The sequence below is a fragment of the Ailuropoda melanoleuca genome, chromosome 18, assembly GCF_002007445.2.
Source record: "Ailuropoda melanoleuca isolate Jingjing chromosome 18, ASM200744v2, whole genome shotgun sequence".
Lineage (NCBI taxonomy): Eukaryota > Metazoa > Chordata > Mammalia > Carnivora > Ursidae > Ailuropoda > Ailuropoda melanoleuca.
The window spans coordinates 32,573,731-32,599,704 of NC_048235.1; the positions used below are offsets into that span (position 1 = coordinate 32,573,731).

The 25,974-nt window shown below is 34.6% G+C and overlaps 1 protein-coding gene across 1 annotated transcript in view; it reads left to right on the forward strand.

Moving 5' to 3' along the window:
• LOC105237318 (disintegrin and metalloproteinase domain-containing protein 18-like) overlaps window positions 1–25,974 on the forward strand; it is a 164,637-nt gene that overhangs the window by 79,094 nt on the left and 59,569 nt on the right. The window contains exons 14-15 of the mRNA XM_034647776.1: window positions 4,813–4,918; window positions 13,718–13,907. Coding sequence (XP_034503667.1) covers window positions 4,813–4,918; window positions 13,718–13,907 — 296 coding nt within the window. The remainder of the gene's footprint in view (window positions 1–4,812; window positions 4,919–13,717; window positions 13,908–25,974) is intronic.

Sequence of the window (25,974 nt, forward strand, 5' to 3'; positions counted from 1 at the left end):
ATAGTAAAAGATAATCCATTAGCTGGTACAATTGAAATGTATGGGGGAAATAGTAACTATAAGGACAGGGGTATTAGATGGCTATTACTAAGCATCATTGAGATCTAAGAAAAGATAACAAAAAGGTGTTTATTTGAAATCAAAGAGTATGCTGAATGGCCCCCGTTAACTCATAATGAGGTTTTCATCTCATAAAGTGGGAGGTTAGAAAAAGCTAAAGACTTAATTATCAAATTGAAGGAACTTCGGAGGAGGTTAAATTCTCAGTCAATTATGTTTTACCATGATTAATGTTCTGACTGGAAAAAGAATGAGAACTACAATTGAGATGGGAACAGTTGAAAATATGTTTTCCCCAATTTTAGCCTCCAGACTTTTCTGAAACTACTGAATTTACAAAATGGCACAGCTCTGATCCCTCACACCACCACCTGTGCCCGATTAAGAATGCTGTATGTTCCTATTGTTTGATGATAATGTGGAAGTCTATCACTCATAACACAAATTGCATCCCCATTAGGATTTCTCTCCTACCTGTCTTGGACACTAAAGCTGAAAATTGAGTTAAGGCACAGCAAAATAGAGCCAGGATTTGCTGGAACTTACAAGGGAGTAAAAGAAATATACCCCAATGGAGCTGTAGGTCCTAGCCGGAATTTACTGCCAGAATCAAGGGAATTTACATGGAATTGGATTCTGAGAGGGCTTGATCATAACACTGGATAGGGGAACATAAGATTAGATAAGAGAGTTTATTGTATTGGGGACACTCTCCCAAGATAATAGGAATTAACACCCTGGCTAGAAAACCCAGAAGATGGTAAAAATTTCTATTAGAATTGTTTCCAGAGACATGGAAAAAATGGGATGGCTCACTGTAAGTGAAATTTAAATGATGGAATTGCCATGAAATAATGGAGGAAAGGAAGAAAAGTCTCAGGGAAATGGATATACTGTAATATATATGCTTTAAGTGCAAAGCCAAATAGTCCCAACAAAAAGACCCAATGCCATAGGCAATGTGGTGCTGAAAGGTGTATCAAAATCACTTTAAGTGTTCAGGATGGCCTTCTCTGGAGGCCAGGGGTGATAGGAGGAGATGGTATTATAGAAGTAGGCTCACTGATAGCAATGGGCATGATTGATAAGGTCTTGAAAAAATCAAGGCCAGAGACCAGTGCTTGGCTTCCAGAAACCAGATGGATAAAATAATTGTAATAAGTGGTAGGGACAGAGCAGCAGACATGGATACCTAGTCCACAGACAATCAGGAAGATAGATAATAGAATATTACGCAATTTGTACCATCAAAGGAAATTAAAAAATGGATAACTAGGGGACTGAGTAGAGTTACATTAATAAATGCCATAATCCATGTCTAAATTCTGAACCTAAGCCAATTTTCAGAATCAAAACTCATTGACTTAGAGGATTAGAGTCCCAGAAGGGAAACTACACAACACCTTGGCAAGCATAGGTGCTAACAATTTCTCTAGCACATCCTCAAATGGACCTACAATCATTTAATTAGGTATCTGTTCATGCGGGAAATGGAAATACCCAAGCATTTTGGAAACTAGTGGACAAAGAGTGTGCATTGACCCGGATAACCAGAAACCCAGTGTCATCACGGTGTCTCTGTGATAGTGGGGACTTGTAGGGGTTAGGGAATAGAGTCCTTGATAACTTTCAGTGCACAATGGGTCCACTATGTCCACAAATCCATTTGGAAATATTTATTAGTCCTAGAGTATGTCATCAGGCTTGACATATTAATAGTTTGTGCAATCCTATCATTATGTCCTTGACCTATTTAGTAAGGCCATGGAGAAAGCCTCTGTGACTATATCTTTTTAGAAATTAATGCTATTTTTTAAAAGTAGGCTCCATGCCCAGCATGGAGCCCAATGTGGTTTTGAGCTCACAATCCTGAGATCAAGACCCGAGCTGAAACCATAGTCAGATGCTCAACTGACTGAGCCACCCAGGCACCCCAAATTAATGCTACCTTTAAAGATCTAAAGGATCCAGAGGTGGTTAACTGTATATCTACATTTAATTACTCAACATGATTCTTGCAGAAACCAGATGGCATCGGAAGATAATCTATAGCAAATGGAGACAAGTAGTAGATTAAATAATTGCACCCACTACACCAGATTTACATGGCCTCAGATATGTGGTAGGAGTATAAACACTGATTTGACAAATACATTCTTTTCTGTTCCTATCTGAAAAAATAATTGGAAACAGTTTGCTTTCACATAGAATGTATAAAGACGTTAATATTGAATTTTGTTGCAAGTTATTTTTACTCTCCTGCTCTCAATCATAATGTAGTTGTAGAGATGTGGACATCCTAGAAAATACCACATTGTATACTCCATCAATGATTTTGTTCTAATCCAGCTAGATAATCAAAGCATCACTAGAATGCTGGAACATCAAATAAAACATATGTGCTATAAAGGGCAGGAAACAGACTTTAAAAATGTTTAGAAATTTGTTATCAGTAAAAATTTTAAGAGTCCAGTGATCAGAGGTTATGACCTGACTTCCCTGGAAAGTAAAAGCAAACTGTATGTATCTTGCATCTTATTGAACTAAAAAGGACAACACCTGGTAGTTCTCTTTGGGATCTGGAGGCAATATATTCCACATGAGGAAGTACTGCTTCATTTCATTTAATAGATGACATGAAATGTTGTAATGTTGAATGAGGTGAAAAACAGAAAAGCGGTCTGCAGCATGTCCAAGCTGCAATGCAAGCAGCCCTGCATTCTGAATTATAAAACCCAGTAGCCCCAATAATATCAGAAGTGTAGGTTGTGAGAAAAAAAAATGCTATGTAGGGCTTATACCAAGCCTCTTTGGGAGAATGACAGGGCAGTTCTCTAGGGTTCTGGAGCAAGGTTGTGCCATCTAAACTGGAGAACCATACCACTTTGACAAAACAACTCTAGTCACACTAATGACCCCAGTAAAGATAAAGAATCTGATTTTCAGACACCAAATAAACATCTGTTCAGAACTGTACAGCTTAAGCTCAATTATGTCAGGTACACTAAGTTAAATGGTCAGATAGATAGAAGTCATTCATTCACCTGGATTCAAGAACAGGCAAAAAGAGAGGGCAGAAGAAAAAATCCATGAGCAGGAAATCCAGAACAGTACACCTTTCTCCTCTTTACATCTCCCTCAGCTCACACTTATGGATACATGGGATTTCACAATTACCAACTTACACAAGAAGAACAAGCCTAGGCTTACTTTATAGATGTGTTGGCTCAGTCACTGGGTATAAGTGGGGGTGAGGGTGGGGGTGGGGAACAGTAGCCACAGTGCAACCTCGCTTTGGAGGATGCCTTGAAAGATATTGACCATCTGGTTATCTGTTTTTTTGTGGAAGGAGAATTGGCCAGAGGTAGGTTATAGAAATACTCATGAACAAGGACAAAGGGCCAGTTTGTTGATGGGGAGCCTGGATGTGGAAAGACTGGAAAATTAGAGGCGAGAGTTCTAGGATAGAAATATGTGGGTAGATACATGGAAATGAAAAATAATGTGAAGATCTTTGTATTAATCTACCAGGTCAACACCCAACAACAAGCACCCACCATTGAAGAGACACGGAATAATCAAATAAGCATGATAATTTGGCTAGTTTACATCAGCCAGCAACCATCATTATCCACCCCAATGCCTGTAAAATGGATACATTTCTAGGCTTTCTTGATTTTTTTTAATTATTGCCTCTAAAATAACTGATTATATCCTGAGTTTAGTTTCTCTTTTTCTTGAGTACTTTTTCAAGAAAATACAGCCAAAAGTAACCAAGACAGATTCTGTGTCCCTACTTCTTTGCCTAAGACAACAAGTTCATTAAGGCTATTATCTGCCTTTCAATCATTGAGAAGAGAGTTTCTCCCAGTTTCACCCTCACATACCATGAATTACTCTTCCTTATCCAATGATAATTTTCTTATCACCTACTACCAGGCTTCAGTGACATTGCCACATATTTTGGGCGTATTTTACAGGAGAACTCGACTTTTAAGTACCAATTCATGTGTTTAATGAAATGGAAACAACCCTGAAATATCTCAGATTTATATATCCAATACAACTATTCTGCTATTCCATATTGCTTTGACTATGATACCCAGATGGACAAATGAACCTCTACTTAAAACATAGCTTATCTCCCATCAGAGAAAAAAAGAGAATATAACACTCCTTTTTTTTTTAAGATTTTATTTATTTATTTGACAGAGAGAGAGAGACAGCCAGCGAGAGAGGGAACACAAGCAGGGGGAGTGGGAGAAGAAGAAGCAGGCTTCCAGCAGAAGAGCCTGATGTGGGGCTCGATCCCAGAACGCCGGGATCACGCCCTGAGCCGAAGGCAGACACTTAACGACTGAGCCACCCAGGTGCCCCGAGGATATAACACTCCTATTCACAAGTCCCACAAGACTTTCTGCCCATAAGTGACATGTTTCAAATCTCTCATTTCATTAAGAAATTCAGATTACAAGGTGAAGCCTAATTGGATGAGGCAGTATGCATTCCCACAGGGAGGGGCAGCAAATTATTTTTAACAATAATTTAATTTTACTACAATAGATACAATTTTTTTCTGTTTTCTGTTAGATAAGATAATTGTTTCTACTTGCATTCACAGGGTACACATACAAGAAAAGAATGACTTTTTTCATGATATTTTGTTTATGCAATAAAAGTTTATTGGTTTTGTTATGAACAAATTTTACTTTGGATTAAGTAATAATTTAACAGACATCTTTGCATTTTTAGGTGCTCAAGCTGCTCCATTTGCCTGTTTCAAAGAAATCAATTCTCACATTGATAAATTTGGAAACTGTGGTTTAAAAAATTCACAACCATTATCTTGTAATCAGAAGTATGTATACAGAAAATAATTGTTTTATTGAGTCATAAAAATTATAGATTGCTTGTCAAGAGACACTAAAGAGTAATGGACAGTAAATTGTATATCAGGAGAATATTTTCAAATAACATTATGTATATTGTTCTTCAATGTAATTCAGTTTTCTTTTTCTCTATTTTTTCCCAGATATATTCTAATAATGAGAGTAAACCAAAAAAAAAAAAAAAAAAGCTCATGCTTATTACCAGACGTAGGAAGTGGGTACAAACTACCAAAAATCAGAAACTTGTGCACTCTATTGAGAATTAAAACTGAGTTTTTTATTAAGTAGATAAATGATAATAATCTTAAAGCAAGTGCTTTGACTTTTAAGACATGAAATTATTGAGAGGAATAAATTTCCTTTTTTGTTTTGTTGCATGTTTCCAAAATACTGATATGTAAAGCATGGCAGTACCTATGGAGGACTGAATTGGGATTACTGGAATATTTTTAAGGGATTTATGAAATCCAATAAAGGAGAGCTTAATCCATAACAAATAGTTCCTGAATTTCATGGGAGTATTGAAAACAAAAGAATCAAAATAATAATAAAAAATTCAGTAATAAAACATAAATAAAAATATAAATAATAATAAAAATAATAAAAAATAATAATTGTTATTATTATCAGCTGTTTTGTAAATCCTTGTTTCCAAGATGGCAACATAGAAGACTTTGGAATTTTACTCCTACCACAGACACACTGAATGTTATCGTACACATGGAGCAATTACTTCTAAAAGAAATCCAGAAAATACCTGAGACTCCTACACATTGAGCAAATGAGAAAATACTCATGCTGAAATAGGTAGATACACACTCTCTCTGTAAACCCCACCACTAGCACAGCACCATGCAGTTGGAAGGGAAATCCCAATGGCCAGCTTCTTCCTGAGGAGCAAAGGATTTGGACCCCAAATTTACTGTCCCAATATTTAAGACACATCATGTCTTAAAAAAGAGAGAAAAAGAGTGAAGATTGCTTAAGGAACTTAGAGGATACCATTAAAGAGAGCATTATACACATTATAGGAGTAACAGAATAAAAAGAGAATGAGAAAAGAACAGAAAGCTTATTCAAAGAAACAATGAGTGAAAATTTCCCTAACCTGGGGAAAAGAAATAGATATTGGGATTCAGAAAGCCCAGGGGGGAAACAAAAAGATGAATCCAAAATCCCCACAGCAAGATACGTTAAAATTAAATTGTCAAAGATTAAAAACAAGACAAGAATCTTAAAAGCATCAAGAGAAAAGTTACTTGATATATACGAGAGAACACCATAAAACTATCAGTAGATTTTTCAGCAGAAATCTGCATGCCAGAAGACAGTGAGATGTTAGAAAGATTTTTCCAGACAAGCAAAAGCTGAAGTTCATCACAAGACCAACCTTACAAGAAATGCTAAATGTGGCTCTTTAAGCCAAAATGAAAGGATGCTAATTAGGAAAAGAAAACATATGAAAGAATAAAATTTACAGGAAATAGCAAATAAATAGTTAAAATCAGAATACCCTAATGTGGTAATAGTGGAGGGTAAATCACTCACAACTCTAATTAAAAATTAAAAGACAAAAGAATTGAAAATGACTGTAACTACCATACATTGTTAATTTATAAATAATGTAAAAAAAGCACATTGTGAGCTCAAAAATATAAATGTGCAGGAGTGTAAAAATGTAGAGCTTTTGATGTGTTCAGAGTTTTTATCAGCTAAAATTGATTGTTATAAATATAAGCTGTTTTATGTAAGTCTCATGGTAAACAGAAAGCAAAAGCTTAAATAGATGCACATAAGATAAAAAAAGAATTATATGGACTCAACGCATAAAGCTACAGAAAATCAAATCAAATCACAGAGGGAGACAGCAAGAGAGGAACAAAAGAATTACAAAACAACCAAAAAACAATTAACAAAATTGCAATAGTAAATCCATTATCTATCAGAAAATACTTTAAATATAAATAGACTATGTTCTTCAATCAAAATACATACAGTGGCTGAATGGGTAATAAAACAAGACTCAACAGGTGTGCCTGCATGGCTCAGTTGGTTAAGCATCTGCCTTTAGCTCAGGTCATGATCTCAGGCTCCCTGCTCAGCCCAGAGTCTGCTTCTCCCTCTGCCCCTTCCCCTGCTTATGCTCTCTTTCTCTCTCAAATAAATAAATAAATAAAATCTTAAAAAAAAAAAAAAAAGACCCTACAAGAGACTTCAGCTTTACAACACACAGAGTGAAAGTGAAAATTGGAAAAAGGCAATCCATGCAAAATGCAAAACAAAACAAAACAAAACAAACAAACAAAACAAAACAAAACAAAAGGCAGACAGCTATACTTATATCAGACAAGAAGACTTTAAGCCAAAGACTATAAAACGAGGCGTCATTATATAATGATAAAGGGGTCAATTCATCAAGACAATGTAACAGTAAATATTTATGTACCAAACTTAGGAGTGCCAAAGTATGTAAAGCAAATATCAATAGATTAAAGGGAGAAACATACAACGATACAACAATGGTAGGGGACTTCAGTACCCCATTTTCAACAATGGATAGATCATCCAGACAGAAAATCAGTAAGGAAACATCAACTTTAAACTACATATTGGACCTGATGGACTTAACAGACATTTATAGAACATTGCATCCAGCAGCAGCAGAGTATGTTCTTCTTAAGTGCACATAAACTTTCTTCACGAGAGCGTATGTTAGGCCACAAAAAAGTCAATAAATTTAAGAAATGGAAACAATATCAAACATCTATTCCAACTGCAGTGGTATGAAACTAAAAATTAATTACAAGAGGAAAACTGGAAAATTCACAATTTGTGTGAAATAAACAACATGTTACTGAACAACCAGTGGGTCATAGAAGAAATAAGAAGAGAAGTCAAAAAATACCTTGAAAAAATGAAAATGGAAACACAACATACCAGAATGTTTGATGTAGCAAAGCAGCTATAAGAAGGAAGTTTATTGTGATAAATGTCTACATTAAACAGAAGAAAGATCTGAAGTAAACAACTTAATTAAACCTCAAATACCAGAAAAAGAATGACCTACGCATAACTTGAGTAGAAGAAAGAAAATAGCATAGAGTGGAACGAAGTGAGTCTAAAAAGGCGATAGAAAAGGTCAATGATACTGAAAGTTGATGTTATGAAAAAAGTAAATAAAATTGACAAACCACTAGCTAGATCTACTAAGAAAAAAGAAATATGACTCATATAGCTAAAATTAGAATTGAAAGAGAAGAAGTTATAACTGACATCACAGAAACAAAAAGGATCGTAAGAAATAACTAAGAACAGTTATATGCCCTAAAATTGGACAAGGTAGAAGAAAAGGATAAATAACGTAGACGCATACAATTTACCAACTGAATCATGAACAAATAAAATATTCTAACCAACCAAAACAAATGAGATTGAATCATTAATCAAAAACATCCCAAAAAATCAAAATTCTAGACCCAGATGGCTCCATTGGTGAGTTCTAACAATCATTTAAATAATTAATACCAATCCTTGTCAAAATCTTGTAAAAATCAGAAGAGGAAAAAATAATTCTGAAGTCATTTTCCAAGGCTAATATTATTCTAATAACAATGCTGGGCAAAAATATTACAAGAAGATAAATTAATAATAATAATAATAATAGAAATAACAGACCAATATCCCTGATGAACCTGTGTTCATGCAAACATACTCAACAAAATATTAGAAAATTAATTAAAGAGTACATTAAAAGGGGATACCTGGGTGGCTCAGTTGGTCGAGCACTCAACTCTTGATTTCAGCTCGGGTCATGATCTCAGGATTGTGAGATTGAATTGGGGCTCGATCAGCATGAAGCTTTCTTAAGATTCTCTCCTTGCCCCTCCCCTACTGTTCTCTCTCTTTCTTAAAAAAAAAAAAAGTACATTTAAGGATCATACATCATGATCAAGTGACATTTATTTCAGTGATGCGGGGATGATTCACCCTCCACAAATCAATCACTATGATACACCACATTAACAAAATAAAGTACAAAAATCATGATTATCTCAATAGGTACAGAAAAAGCATTTTATGAAATTCAACATCATTTTATTATAAAAACTTATTTGTATAGAAGTATTGCATCTCAACATAATAAAATTCATATATGACAAGCCCATAGCTAACATCATACTTAATGGCGGCAGCTCAAAGCTTTTCCTCCAAGACCAAGAACAAGACAAGAAAAAAAAATTTTAATTATATGCAACCACAGAAGACCCCCAAGAGCCAGAGCAATATTGAGAAAGAAAAACAAGGCATCACATCTCCTGATTTCAAACTGTATCAAAAAACTATAGTTATAAAAGAAACAATTATAGTAATTAAAAGAGTATGATATTGGCATAAAAACTGACACATACTAATGGAACAGAATAGACAGCCTACAAATAAATACATGCATACACAATTGATTAATTTTCAACAGCAGAACAAAGATTATTCAATGGGGAAATGATAGACTGTTCAATAAATCACATTGAGAAAACTGGATTGCTACAGGAGAAAAAAAAATAAAACTGCACCTCTATCTCACAGCGTACGCAAATATCAACTAAAGTGGAAAAAAAGACTTGAATTTAGGACATGAAATTGTAAAACTCCTAGAGGAAAATACACATGATAATTTCCTTGACAGTGGTCTTGGCAATGATTTTATACTGTCACTGAAAGCAAAAGCAGCAAAAGAAAAATTACACAAGTAGGAGTAAAACAAACTAAAAAGCTTCAACTTAGAAAATGAAATCATACACAAAATGAAAATGCAAACTATGGAATGGAAAAAATCTTTGCAAACAAACTATCTGATAAGGAATAATATTTAAAATATGCAAGAAATCTTCCAACTCAATAGCAAGAAAATATTTTTTTAGTGGACAGAGGAATAGAACAAACACTTTTCCAAGGATATGTGCACGGCCAACAAGTACATGAGAAGGTATTAAGCATCACTAATCAACAAGGAAATGCCTATCAAAACTGCAATAAGATATCAAATCACACCTGTTAGGATGGCTATTATAAAAAGACAATGGATAACAAACGCTGGCAAAGATGTGGAGAAAAGGGATCTCTCGTATAGTGTTTATGGGAATATAAACTGGTTCAGCCACTATGAAAAATAATTTGGAGTTTCCTCAGAAAATTAAAAATAGAACCACCATATGATCTAGTAAACTCACTTCTAACTGTATAGCCAAGAGAAATGAAGTCAATATTTTTGAGAAGATTTAATTACAGCATTATTCATAATAGCCAAGGTATGGAAACAATCTACATGTCCAGCAACAGATAAATGGATCAGAAAAGCGCTATGTATACGATGAAATATTGTTCAGCTTTAAAAAGAAGGAAATCTTGTCATTTGTGACGCCATGGATGAACCTGGACATCCGTATGCTAAGTGAAATGAGCCAGGGAAGACAAATACTAAATAGTATCATTTAAATGTGGAATAAAAAAAAGTTAAACTCATATAAACAGAGAGTAGAAAAATAGTTATCTCTAAGTTAGTAAAAGGGTACCAGTTTTCATTTTTAAGATGCATAGAGTCCAAGAATCCAATGTCTACTATGGTGACTAGTTGATAACGCTGTATTATATAATTGAAATTTGCTAAGAGAGTAGAACTTAAATGTTCTCACACACAAAAAGGATAAATAAATGAAGTGATAAATGTATTAATTAAGTCAATGGGGAGAATCCTTTCACAATATATACATATATCAAATCATCACTTTGTACACTTTAAATGTCTTATAAGTTTGTCAATTATACCCCAATAAAGCTGGAAAAGTAGTAACATAAATATGCTCTGGAGATCTACTACACAAAATAGTTACTACAATTAAAAATATGGTATTGTATACTTAAAATTTGCTGAGTGGTAATAATTATATTAAGTGTTCTTGCCATAACATAGTTTAAAATAATATAATAATAAATAAATTATATAATAATGATTAATATTAATAAATAATAAATTAATAATATTAATAAATAATCATTAATATTATTATACAAAGGTAGGAGGAAACTTTGGAAAGTGGTGAATATGTTTATGTCCTTGATGATGCTGATGGACTCATGAGTGTGTGTTCATCCCCAAATTCATCATATTGTTTGCATTAAATATGTATAGCTTTGTAGATGTTAATGATAACTTAAAGTGGCTTAAAAAATAGATACAGATCCAAATTCAAGAACTAAGGGAATGGAGAGAGAATATAAAACTATTCAGAGTCTAGTGTTCCAGGGAGAAGCAGGATTTTCCTTAACCTCCAAAGACATGGTCAGGAAAAATTGTAAAATACTTTAGTAAGAACTACACTCAGCATGTTTATAAAAACAAAACAAAACTTAGTTCCTTTATGAAGATTATAAATAGCTGAAGAAAGTGTCCAGTTGGGTGGGACTAAGATAGTATCCACCACTTTGCATCCACATGAGTTTACTATAAATTAAGTTTGACATGTAGAGGATGCAGAATTTCCCCCATGCCCCAATGCAAGAAGACTAATAGATTGAAAGAGAATGTCTGGAATCACAAAATAGTGATGAGGGGAGATCTGATAAGGAGACCCATATAATCTCCAAAAGACAAGATTTAATCAGTCACACCTTCTTAGATACCAATACAGAGCAACAGTGATCAGGCAGACTGTGTTATACCACAGTGGATGCCAACAAAAATAGGAGGTGGTGATAAACCAGCCATGCTTAATCTCTCTCCCTGATGACCAGAAGGCATGTCAACTACCCTTCATCTAAGATTATTTGTGAAAGTATGGACAGAAAAGGTGGAAGAAACTGTGAAACTCTAGCAAGCACGACTTATCCAGATTTCATCTGAGATAATAATGGTGCATACATTTTCCTAAAATCAAATCACTAGCACAATTCATCTGCTCTAAGAAGACTGTGACTCTTTTCCAGAAAATAAAAGCCTGTTAGTTCCAAGAATTCAACCATAAACACAAATTCTGAGAGAAAGGACTTTGGAGCAAGTGTTTGTAATCAATAGCCAGACTAGAAAGAAACCTACTATGCAAAGCTGGCTTAAGATAGGTGCCTTAGAAAGAGAATGGAATCACAACCAAAGGAAGTTTCTAAATCTAAGACAGTCTATGCTGGGAAGGAGAAAAGCTTAAAAAGAGATTTAGATTTTGGCTCCCAATTTCACTTGAATCTTTACCTCATTGTGCCATTAACCTAATCTTTGTGATGTTAAAAGAATCCAAAACGGTCTTTTAGGACAAATGGATAAAATTTTCTAAGGGAAGACTTTTTAAGAAATAATAATGACATGCTTGACAAGCACATATCAATAGTTAAGAATAGTTGTTTCCATTGAAAATGAGAATTCATAGATTTGAGTGACTCCAAGAGCAAGAAATGGCATAGATTACATTCCAGGGCATAACCTAGGAATATTGTAAACCTTAGAGAAGCTAGTATTTTATCCAGTGATAGATTATGAATGGCTAAAGAGTTTATGGGATACTGTTTGGTATGCTTGTGGCATAAAAAATATCTCAAAGTTACTTAATTCTCAAGAGAGAAGTGCAGAACCACTGGAAGTATCGACATGTTGGAAAAATCTTGGGATCAAAATGAAGAGTCTGAATACTACAGAGATGTACTCATTAAAGTTCATGGCAAGGACAATGGGCATTAACAAGAGGGGCTCAAAAGGTACACAGAGTTAATAAATGCAACCAACTGTTCTCAGGAAATGTTGGGTAACAAATGACCAGACTGGCCAACCTATATCAAAGTGGAGGCAGGTGAAGAATTTTCCCAAAGAATGTGGTAAAATATGATTCAGCAATTGCACTACTGGGTATTTACCCCAAAGATAAGGATGTAGTGAAGAGAAAAGCCATATGCACCCCATTGTTCATAGCAGCTTTGTCCACAATAGCTTAATTGTGGAATAGAGCCAAGATGCCCTTCAACAGATGACTGGATTAAGAAGATGTGGTCCATATATACAATGGAATATTACTCAGCCATCAGAAAGAACGATTACCCAACATTTGCAGCAACATGGACGGGACTGGAGGAGATTATGCTAAGTGAAATAAGTCAAGCAGAGAAAGACAATTATCATATGGTTTCACTCATTTATGGAACATAAGAAATAGCAGGAAGATCAGTAGGAGAAGGAAGGGAAGAATGAAGGGGGGGTAAACAGAAGGGGGAATGAACCATGAAAGACTATGGACTCTGGGAAACAAACTGAGGGCTCCAGAGGGGAGGGGGTATTGGGATAGGCTGGTGATGGGTATTAAGGAGGGCACATATTTCATGGAGCACTGGGTGTTATACTCAAATAATGAATCATGGAACACTACATCAAAAACTAAGGATGTACTGTATGGTGACTAACATAACATAATAAAAAATTATTATTTAAAAAATGTGGTAAAATATGATGAATGCTCTAGGTCAACTGGAGGCTAGACAAAAAGTTGAGTTCTGAAATAAATGAAGCTATGACTGCAAATTTCAGTTTAGTGTACCGTATTTGATTCATTTACAGCACTAATCAGGTTGTATTCAGTTGTGCACCATAGGATAATGTTATCTTGGCATTTTTTTCTGCCATCTTCTGCCAGTTTTATACCATCTGTTAAACAACATTTATGTAATATAATACTTATTTGGAAATTGGTATCATTAAAAGACAAAATGATAAGGAATTTTATTTTTCATTTCAGGGATGTTCTCTGTGGAAAATTAGCTTGTGTCTGGCCACGTAAGAAAACTTATAAAAATGATGTTCAATCTGCAGTTTATTCACATATTCAAGGGCATGTATGCCTGTCTATTACTCCTGGGTCATCAGTGAGTTCAGGTGGAAGAGATTATGCCTATGTGGCTGATGGCACTCTTTGCGGTACACAAATGGTAACAAAACATGTTCATTTATATTTAGCTGTGTTAAATTATGTAATTATCAAATACTATATTCCATGATGATTATCACCTGTACACTGAATGATTTGAACCTGGTGCTGCCAATTATTTCACATACAATATTAAAAAGATAATTAAACTAGGCCTCAGTTATCCAATAACTTTGCTTTTTGGATGTTATAACCTATCCTCGATCTTCATATGAGAAGGTATGTATGTGTTTTAAGCACAACATTAGACTAAAATGAGAGGTGATTTTTCATCAAATTTTTGAATTATAACATTTTAATCATAGATTTCTGAGCTTTTAGTTTTTCCTGCTTCACAAAGAAACATAACTGAGATTTTATTTTAATTTACTTTTTTAATTTCTTAAAGCTCCTGTTTACATTTATAATCAAAGTGTAAGTGTGAGAGTTTTGGAAGAACCAAACAAGTCTGTACTGGGAAAGCATGGTTACAGTGATGTACAAGCTTATGTCCATATGCATATATACTTACATACAAGCATTTACACTCATGAGGTCATAAAATAAAGGGAGAACAAAGATGGTTCAGAGGCTGCTAGTCAACGTGGAAATACAAGCGCATACATTCCAGAAATTATAAGGCATCTGAGATTTAAAGCAGCAATTGTAAATCAGTGTGCTACATATAAATGACATTCAAACTTACTTGTTGAATTAAAAATAAAACAAAACCTTGAAATGGTGAATCAATTAGCCAATTCTTTTTTTTTATTTTATACTGTATGTTCATTTATTTTTTGTTGAGGTATGTTTGACATAAATCTTATATTAGTTTCAGGTGTACAACATAATAATTTGACATTGTACACATTGTGATATGATCACCACAATAAGTCTACAGTCCATCACCTACAAAGTTAATACATTATTAACTATATTCCTTATGCTGTGCATTATATCCTCATGACTTGTTTTATACCTCTATGCTTATACTTAATACCCTTCATCTTTTTTGTCCTACACAAATCCTTCCCCTCTGACAACCACCAGTCTGTTCTCTGTGACTGTAAGTCTGGGTTTTATTTTGATTGTTTTGTTTTTTAGATTCCACACATAGGCGAAATCATACAGTAATTGTTTTACTCTCTCTGACTTATTTCACTCACATAATACCCTTAAGTTTCATCCACATTGTCACACGTATCAAGATTTCATTATTTTTTGTGGTTAAGTAGTAATGTGTTGTATATCTATACCACATCTTCTTTATCCATTCATTTATGGATGGACATTTGGGTTGCTTCCATATCCTGGCTAATGCTGCAATGAACAGAGGTGTACCTTTTTTAATTAGTGCTTTTATTTTTATTTTCTTCAGATAGATATCCAATAGTGGAATTACTAGATCATATGGTAGTTCTATTTTTAATATAGGAAACTCCATACTATTTCTCATAGGGGTTGCACCAATTTACATTCTTACCAACAGTGCACAAAATATTCGTTTTCTCCACATCCTCACCAACACTTTTTTCTTGTCTTTTTGATTCTAGCCATTCTGACAATTGTAAGGTGATGCCTCATTGTAGCCTTGATTTGTATTACCCTGATGAGTAGTGATGTTGAGCATCTTTTCATGTGCCTGTTGGCCATGTCTATACCCTTTTTGGAAAAATGTGTTCAGATCCTTTTTTCCATTTTTTAATCAGAATTTTTTCTGTTATTGAGTTGTATGAGTTCTTTATATATTTTTGAAAATCTTTAAGACTGTGTCAAGGAGCTTACCACCTATGTTTCTTTCCAGGAATTTTATGGATTCAGATATTACATTCAAGTCTTTAATACATTTTGAGTTAATCTTTGTACATGTTAAGATGGTGGTCCCATGTTATTCTTTTGCATGTAGCTGTCAGCTTTCCCAACACCATATTGTGAAGACATTGTACTTTCCCAATGTATATTTTTGTCTCCTTCATTGTAAATTAATTGACCATATATGCATAGGCTCCCTATTCTGTTCCATTGATTTATATGCCTATTTTGATTTCTGCACCATGCTGTTTTATTTGCTATAGCTCTGTAGTCTAGTTTGAAAATAGAAAGTGTGATATCTCCAGCTTTGTCGTTCTTTTTGTGGATTGTTTTGTCAGTTCACTGTCATCTGTGATTCCATACAAATTTTAGAATTGTTTTCTTTTTCTATTTTGATAATCAATGCTTTTGGTGATTTGATAGGGATTGCATCTGGCCCATCTGGCCTATGTGATGTTTAATGCTAAGGTTTCCTTTTTTGATTTTCTGTCTGGATGATGCATTCATTGATTTTAGTGGGATGTTAAAGTGTCCTACTTTTATTGTATCTCAGTCTCTCCTTTTAGTTCTATTAATATTTGCTTTATGTTTTTGGTGTTTCTATATTGGGTGCATATATATTTATAAATATTACACCTTCTTGCTTGATTTACCCCTTTATTATTATATAGTGCCTCTCTTTGTCTTTTATTATAGCCTTTGTTTAAAGTCCATTTGTCTGTTAAGGCTACACTTATCTTAATGAACACTGAGTAACATATGGTACTGTTGAATCACTATATTGTACAGCTGAAACTAATATAATAATGTATGTTAACTGGAATTAAAATTTTAAAAAAGTCTATTTGTCTGATATGGATATAGCTATACCAGCTTTCTTTTTGTTTCCATTTGCCTAAGCTATCTTTTTTTATTTCTACGTTTTCAGTATGTGAGTGTCATTACTTCTGAAATAAGTTCCTTGTAGGCAATATATAGATGTGTTTTGTTATTTTATCCAATCAGTAACTCTCTGCCTTTTGATTAAAGTATTTAGACCATTTACATTTAATGTAGTTATTTACACATATGTACTTATGCCTATTTCATTCATTGTTTTCTGGCTGTTATTGTAATTCTTCTCATTTTCTTTCTCTTCTCCTTTGGTGTTTTGATGGCTTTATTAAGTGCTATGTTTACATTTATTTATCATTTTCTTTTGTGTTTTTGCTATCAATTTTTGCCTTCTGGTTATCATAAGGTTTACATGTATCTTCCTATGTATAGCATCTTAAATTTGAAGAAATTCTAAAACTCTAAATTTTTGCTCCCCACATTTCATTTTTGATGTCACATTTTACATCTTTTTTTTAATTGTATGTATCCTTTAATTATTGCAGCTTTAGTTAATTTTACTACTTTTATCTTTTAACATTCATAGTAGCTTTATAACTCTTAATCAACTGCCTTTATTTTATTTATTTTTTGCAGTGAGATTTTTACTTCTGTATGTTTTCCTGTTATTAATTACTGTTATTTCTTTTCAGCTTTAATAAGTTCCTTTAGCATTTCTTGTAAGGCTGGTTTAGTAAGGACAAACTCCTTTAGTTTTTGCTTGTCTTGGAAACTCTTTACCATTTCTTCAATTCTGGATGATAATCTTGGTTGTTAGAGTATTCTTGGATAGATTTTTTTTTTCCTTTCAGCACTTTGAATGTCATGCTACTTCTTCATGGCCTGAAAAAAAATCCTTACTGAGAAATCACTGATAGCCTAATGAGGTTTTCTATGTACATAACAATTTGGTTTTCTCTTTCTGCTTTTAAGATTCTCTTCTTTAACTTTTCATGTTTTATTTTTGTTTTTGTTTTTAGTTTTCTTTTAACTTATTTAAATTCCAGTTATTTAACATACAGTGTAATATTAGTTTCAGGTATATAATTTAGTGATTCAACACTTACTACAATACCTGGTGCTCATCACAAGTGCACTCCTTAATCCCTGTCACCTATTTAACCCATCCTCCAACTCACTTCTCCTCTGATAACCATCAGTTTGTTCTCTATAGTTAAGAGCTTTCTCTTGATTTGCCTCTCTCTCTTTTTCCCCTATAATCATTTGTTTTGTTTCTTAAATTCCACATGTCAGTGAAATCATATGGTATTTCTCTTTCTCTGACTGACTTATTTCACTAAACATGGTATCTCTAGCTCCATCCATGTGCTGCAAATGACAATATTTCATTCTTTTATGGCTGAATAATATCCCATTGTGTGTGTGTATATATATATATAATCACATCATAGTTATCCATTCATCAGTTGATGGACACTTGGGCTGTTTCAATAGTTTGGCTATTACAGATAATGCTGCTATAAACATTAGGCTGCATTTATCCCTTTGAATTAGTATTGAATTAGTATTTTTGTATTCTTTAGGTAAATACACAATAGTGCAATTGCTGAATCATTTTAATTATGACGTGTCTTGGTGTAGATTGCTTTAGGTTCATCTTATTTGGAACTCTCTGAGCTTCTTGGACCTGGATGTCTGTTTCCTTCCCTTGGTTAGGAAAGATTTCAGTTGTTATATTCTCAAATAAGTTTTCTGTCCCTTGGTCTCTCTGTTCCCCTTCTGGTACGCCAATAATGAAAATGCTTCATGTCATCTCAAAGGTCTCTTAAGTTTTCTTCATTTTTTAAAGTTTTTGTTTTGTTTTGTTTGTTTGTTTGTTTGTTTTGCTGTTCTGTCTGGATGAATTCCATTGTTTTGTCTTCCAGCTTGCTAATCCATTCTTCTGCTTTACCCAGTTTGTTGTAAAACCTCTTGTGAAGTTTTTTAGTTATTGTGTGCTTCGCTCTATGACTTTTATTTGGTATTCTTACATTTTCTCTTTTTTGTTGACTTTCTCACTATGTTCATCCATTCTTCTCCCAAGTTCAGTGAGCATTTTATCACCATTACTTTGAATCCCTTATCTGGTAGTTTACTTATCTTCATATCATTTAGGAGTCTTTTCCTGTGTTTTTTTCTTGTTCTTTATTTTGGATCATAGTTCTCTGTTTCCTAATTTTGCTTGATTCTCTGTTTATTTCTATGTATTAAATAAAACAGCTACTTCTCTCAATCTTGAAGGGGTGGCTTTGTGTACATGATCAACTTTCTTTTTCAACCTTACCCTAGCTCTTGATTATCTCTCAAACCTTTGTGATTGTCTAACCACCTGATTTATTCTTGGTTCATCCCTATTTTTGAGGGTTTGCCAAGACCTCTCAGTATTCTATGAGAGGAATCTCATTTAGCACCTAGTTTCAGGTTGATTGGAATCCAGACCCTTAGGCAAATATGTAAATATGTAAAATATGAACATATATGTACAGTACTGTGGGACTGTAGTTATAATCCCTGCTGGTGTCCAGTCCAGGAGATCTGGAAGTGTCCTTTGGGTGATAGCTGCAAAAATTGAGGTTACAGATAAGTGCATTTGTTCCTTTCTGGGAGGTCTCTTTGAGCTTTAGTGAGGCCTAGAGTGTGCACAAGGATGGTGTCTCCCTGCTTACATTCCCTGCAGTGGTTCCTTAGCCTCTATATGTGGAGGAAATTTGAAGACTGTCCCTCAGGCTGAAGCTCCATACTTCATGAATAGGGTTTTTCCACAGGAAGACTGGGGTTGTGTTTCAGTCCATTGTCTGTATAGTAACCTGGGTGTGGTGACCAACCAAGAACTGTATTTCCAATTGTCACATTCCCATGGAGCTCAGGAATGCCAGCCTCCTTGGCCACCAGAGCCAGGTAGATCAAAGGGCATTCCCTGTGTGGATTATCCATGCCTACTGGATTTAGATATACAGCTGGAGAGTATAGGGATTAGAGCATGTTTGCTGGCTTAAGAAAGGTAGTGATAATGTATCTTAACTGCACATTTCCATAGTTCAGGATGCCGCTGAGCGTCCTTGTCTGTGTGTGTATACTGGCTTTAGTTTCAGAGTGGGAGAATGCCACAGGCCCTTGCTCTCACCAGCCCTAGCCAGAGAACAGAGTCATAATTGTCCATGCTCACTGACTTTATCTAATGAGCATGAGAATGCCATGACTGTTCATGTTCACTTGTCTCAGCCAGCCAGAGGGAGAGTTACAAGGGAGAATTGTAGGAAGCTACAACTGGCTACGCAACCGGACTTCAGTAGGGAAGTAGGATAGTACTTGAATGTTGGCTTTTTCCTGCCTTAGCAAGGTGGAGGGAATGGACTGTATCTGAACTTCCCCCCTGCGCTAACAGGATAGGTGCAGAGTGCAAAAATGATATCTGCCAATGCCTCTGAATCCAGGGAATTCTCCTCCACCAGAGACTTTTGAATTAGCAAATGAATCTCCTTCACATATATTCATAATGCTTTTCAAACTGCTAGGGGATTTTTTGTTTGTTTTTGTTTGTTTGGTTTTGCTGGATTTTGATTGAGTGAGACCATTCGTAAGTTCTTTAAAAGGTGAATCTCAGGTTTGTATAACACTTTGAGTCCCTTGGGCACCAGCCGCTTTGGTTTTCTAAGCCATACATTTAGGGGGTTTGTGTTTCCAGCGCAGATCCCAAGGTTGAGATAACTAATGTGGGGGCACTAAACCCTTGCTGCTCCAGGGGAAACACTAGATTGGTGAGATCCATCCCTATTATGGGATTCCATCACAGGGCAGTTTTTGGTGAGATGATATCTCTGCCTTCCCACCCATTTTGATATGGTTTTTGTATCTTCTGTTATGGAGATAGAGTTTATCTAGTTCTCAAATCTTTTTCAGAGGTATGATCTTTTTGTAGCTGTAGAGTTGGTCTCCATAAGAGGTTGTGGTTTCAGTATATTCACGTGCCACCATCTTACAGAAGCCCTAGCAAATTGTTATACCTGGGGCCAGCAATCCTATTCCCTTGGGGAAACTTTGTTTCTAACAAGTGGATTATGGCAAAAGTTATAGGATGTCACTTAAAAGATTAGTTTAAAAAAGAGTGACTTCTATTTTGCAGGCGTTCTCTTTCTTGCCTTCTCAGATTGCTTGCTTTGCTGAAACAAGCTACCATGATGGAGAAGCCCACATGGAAAAGCAATCATGGGCCAATGAAGCAGTGAGACTCTCAATTTAATAGGCTGTAAGAAACTGAAATCTCAGGAAACAAACTGAGGGTTGCTGGAGTGGAGGGGGGTGGGAGGGATAAGGTGGCTGAATGATGGACATTGGGGAAGGTATGTGTTATGTTGAGCACTGTGAATTGTGTAAGACTAATGAGTCACATACCTGCACCCCTGGAACAAATAATACATTTTATGTTAAGAAAAATAAATTATAAAATATATACTGTTAAAAAAAAAAAAGAAAGAAACTGAATTCTGCCAAAAACAACATGAAGAGAGAATACTTCCAAGTCAGACTTTCAGATGAGACAGTAATCCCAGATGATACCTTGATTATGGCTTTGTCAGAGACTGAAGAGAGAACCCAGCTAATATATACTTGGATTCCTGACCCGCAGAAACTCTGATATGCTAGATGTGTGCTGTTTAATGCTATTAATTCTGTGGGTTATATGTTATACAGCAATATATAAATGATAGAGATTTGGGCACCTAGAAATACGGTACAGTTGTATCAAATAACAAAATGTGGGTGTGACTGTAGAAATAGGAATTGTGTGGGGGCTAGAAGAATTTTGAAAACCATGATAGATGAAGCTATTGCCTGAAACAGACCATTAGTAGAACTTTGGACTTTGGGAAATTTGATGTTGAAGGCTCAAGAGGTAATAGGAATACATTATTGAAAACTGGAGGAGAGAGGACCCATTTTATTTAGGGGAAGGAAGCTTAGCACATTTTCTTCTATGGTATGTGAAAAGCAGAACATGTATCTAATCAACTTGGTGATCTAAACTGGCTTATTTTTGATGCTTATAATAAAATTTCACAGAAAAATAATAAATTGAGAGAAGAAATTGTTAAACAAAAAACGACGAGTCAGTGATTTTGGAAATTCCCAATCTCTTCACGCAGCAAAAATACAGTAAAAATTAAGTGATTTCCAAGAACTGTTGGGAAAACAGGGTCTTAAGATGAAGTCAAGATGAGACTGTACAAATATTAAGTAAGAGTTCGAAAACATCATGGGATAAGAGTGTTGCTCAGTTAGCCAGTTGTGCTTCTTAGATATTAAGGGTGTGCCCCACAGATATTTAAAAAAAAAAGTGGTCTCTAAAAGCCTTAGGGTTTTGTCTTTCAGCTATCTCAGCAAGAGCCCAATGATTAAAAAAAAGCTTATTTTGAAGAGAATTGTGAGTGTGGCTCTTGCCTAACAGAATGAACTCCGGTGAGATTCAGAAGAGGTCCACACAGTTTTTGAGATATATCAGCAGACTCACTGCCAACAAGAATGACAGGGACAAAGAATAATAAATAAAAAGAGATTGTTGGACTTCTCAAATTTTACTGGTAAGAAATAGGCTGAGACAGTTGCTCAGCCATAAACACATGCTACTTTTAATGAAAAAGAAAGGAAGACTTGGCCACCAAAACAAGATCTGAGAGGGCAGAATCAAGAACCCAATATGATGATTCACACACCTTGAAACTGAACTAAGAAATTCCCAACATTTGACCTGTTGGATCAGAATTGCTATGAACTAGTGACTCCTTTTTATGTGCCATCTCCTTGACCTTTTGAATAGAAATGTCTATTCAAATTATCTTCTTCCTATCCTACTATTGCATACTGGTGGTGTTGGGGACAGATAACTCTTTAGTTTCACAGACTTCAGATGGAAGAGCTGTACTTAAGGAAATATAAGCAGGAGTCTAATCCACAGCTGGAGCTAATTTAGATGAAGAAATAAAATTGGATGGTGTTATAATGGATGAGAATTTGGAAACCTTGGGCATAGATGTAGTTTGCTTGTGTTAAGTATATGTAACATTAGAAGACAAAGGATGGACTGTGCAATCTGTTTTTAAATTGTACCACAATGAATTCACCTTCCCTTGTTCATTTCCTTGTAAAATACCCCTTCACTTTGCTCTGTTGTGTGAGGGATGGATCTAGTGACTTGCTTCTCACAAATAGAGTATGTCAATCACTTCTGCCATTAAATTACAGAAGATATTATCTCTCATTCCACCAGGATTGAACTCTTTCTTTCTTTCTCTCTCCCTTTTACATTCTTGGATTGCTTGCTTTTATAAAACAAACTCCCAGGTAGGAGAGGAATGCATAGGAAGGAACTGAGTGTGGCTTTTAGCCAACAGCCCTGGAGGAAGTGAGGATGTCAATCTAATAGCCTGCCAATAACTACAAGACAATAAGCAGATCTGCCAGAGATTTCACTTTCTGGTGAAACTGGCTGACACTCTAATAGAAACCTTGTGATACTTCTGAAGCAAAGCAGCAATCTATATCATAAGTTCTCTGACTCATAGAAACTGAGATAATAAAGGTTTTATCGCCTTAACATAAGTGCCCAAGAGTGCAATTTATGGTTCACATGAGAAATACATGTTTGATTCTGTAAGAACCTGATAGAATCTTTGCCAGAGTGGCTATACCATTTACTTTTCCACCAGCAATATGTGAGTGATAAAGCTTCTCCACATTTGGACCAGTATTTGGTGTTATCACTATTTTTTATTTTTGCTATTTTGATACATGTGTATGGACATCTGTGCTTTTAATTTCCATTTCTCTAATGGTTAATTATATTCAACACTTTTTTAATGTGTTTATATACCATCAATACATTCTTCTCAGTAAAACGTTTACTCATGATCACCTTTTTAAAAGATATTGGTCTTTGTTTTTTTATAAATAGTACACTCAAGTTTGCAGATGTTTTCTTCTATTCTGTAGCTTGTTTTTTTTTAAAGCTTTTAATTTTCATGATGTCCAGTTTATCAATTTTTTCTTTTTATAGACTATGCTTTTAGTGTCAAGTCTAATAACTTCATCCAGCCCTAGGTCATGAAGATATTCTTCCATGTTTTAATTTTTTTTTCTAAAAATGTATGAGTTTTACAGTAAGTCTTTGCTGTATTGTTAACTTTTTTATAAGGTGTGAGGTTTAGGTTGAGGTTCTTTTTTTCTGTACCTTTATAAAATTTAAATTGGGGTATCTTTGTGGATCTATTTTAGGGTTATCTGGTCTGTTACATTGATCTACCTACCTATCTACCCACTAATATATTTTCTTGATTAGTTCAGTAAAGTAGTAAGCCTTAATAATAGGTAGAGTGAATCTTCTCATTTTATTTCCCTTTTTCAAAATGTTTTAGCTATTCTAAGTCCTGCATTTTTCCATATAAATTTTAAAATAAATTTAATAACAGACAATAAAATATTTTCTGGAATTTTAATAAGAATTGTGTTAAAACTGCAGTTCAGTTTGGGAAGTATTGATATTTTTACTGTATTGAATCTACCATACCATGAATATGGTAAGCCTTTTAAATTATTTATGTAGCCATTGACTTTTTTTTAAAATAATTTTCAAGATATACATCCTATACATCTTTTGTCAGATTTATAGCTAAGTATTTTATTCACTTGGGAGAAGTACTGTTTTTTATCTAATTTTTCATTGTTGTTAGTATACAAAAATGTGGTTTTTAATATATCTAACTTGCATCCAAAACCTTGCTGATGCATTTATTTGTTTTGGAACTTTTTTGTAGATTCCTTAGGATTTTGTGTGTAGACAATGATGTCATCTGTGAAAAGAGACAGCTTTCCCCCCCCCTTGGTTGTCCCTCTCTCTCTCTCTTTCTCTTTATCTCTCTCTCTCTCTCTCTCTCTATATATATATATATATTTCTTGTTTGCTGAGGTTTTTTTTCTGTCATGAATAGGTATTGAATTTTGTCAATAGATATGATCATGTATTTTTTCCTTCTTTGGAATTATAGTTCTATTTTATCCAAATCTAAAAAAAAAAAAATACATGGGAGTTCACTGATGGTATTTGAGTAGTGTAGATTCATAAGGAAAAACTTGGGTATGTGAAGATCTTAAACTTCCTCTTATTTTATGTTAGTTGAGATTAGGAAGCAATGTAATAAAATTTACATTGAGAATTTTGGGAAATCGTTCAGAATTGCCAGAGACTTTGATCATAACTATCTAGGAGACTCAAGGATGCTAAGCACTGCTGCTATTCTGAGCTTCCAGTGAAGAGTAGGTCTCATTCTTAACTAAGCAGGATGAAAAATGTTATAGCAGTAGTAATGTGTGTTATGTTATTGCGGGAAAATTATATTTGGATGTATGTATCACATTGATATTTTGGTATTTTTTTATTTAAAAATAACTATAGCTTATTTTCTTTGTTGCTAAATAATTACAATTCCCCTCACACAAATAATAATTTATTATTTTTAAAAACATTTTCAGACACAAATACTTTTTTTTAAGATTTTGGGTGTTTTGTTTTGTTTTGTTTTTTGGTTTTTTTAGATTTTATTTATTTATTTGACAGAGAGAGACAGTGAGAGAGGTAACACAAGTAAGGGGAGTGTGAAAGGGAGAAGCAGGCTTCCCACGGAATAGGAAGCCCGACGCAAGGCTCAATCCCAGGACCCTGGGATCATGACCTGAGCCAAAGGCAGATGCTTAACAGCTGAGCCACCTAGGCGCCCCCAGACACAAATACTTTTTTATTCATTCTTTACTTTTAAAAATGCATAGAAACCAGAATTCTGCAAATAGAAATTTATTATAAAACTACTAGTTATAGTACATCATTTATGGTGTTATTTGATTAAAAGTGTACTTCCAAGACTCTGCCTGACACATATTTATGGTGACAGCAGATATAAGAGCATTGTGGTGAATGGAAGCAAAGTGTGCTCTCATCACAGGATGTGGAAAATATTGATATTTTTTGAAATGCAAGATTCTTATTTTTAATAAACATATAATTTATAACTAGACTTTTAAAGTGGATTTCAGGATTTATAACTAGACTTTTAAAGTGGATTAAGTCTAGCGTGTTCAATTACAATATTTTTATACTTTGTCTTATAAAGATAAATTTTTATTCATAAGCCTATGTTGTCTTGTCTGTATATAAAAATTTCTTGGGGCGCCTGGGTGGCACAGCGGTTAAGCGTCTGCCTTCGGCTCAGGGCGTGATCCCGACGTTACGGGATCGAGCCCCACATCAGGCTCCTCTACTGTGAGCCTGCTTCTTCCTCTCCCACTCCCCCTGCTTGTGTTCCCTCTCTCGCTAGCTGTCTCTATCTCTGTCAAATAAATAAATAAAATCTTTAAAA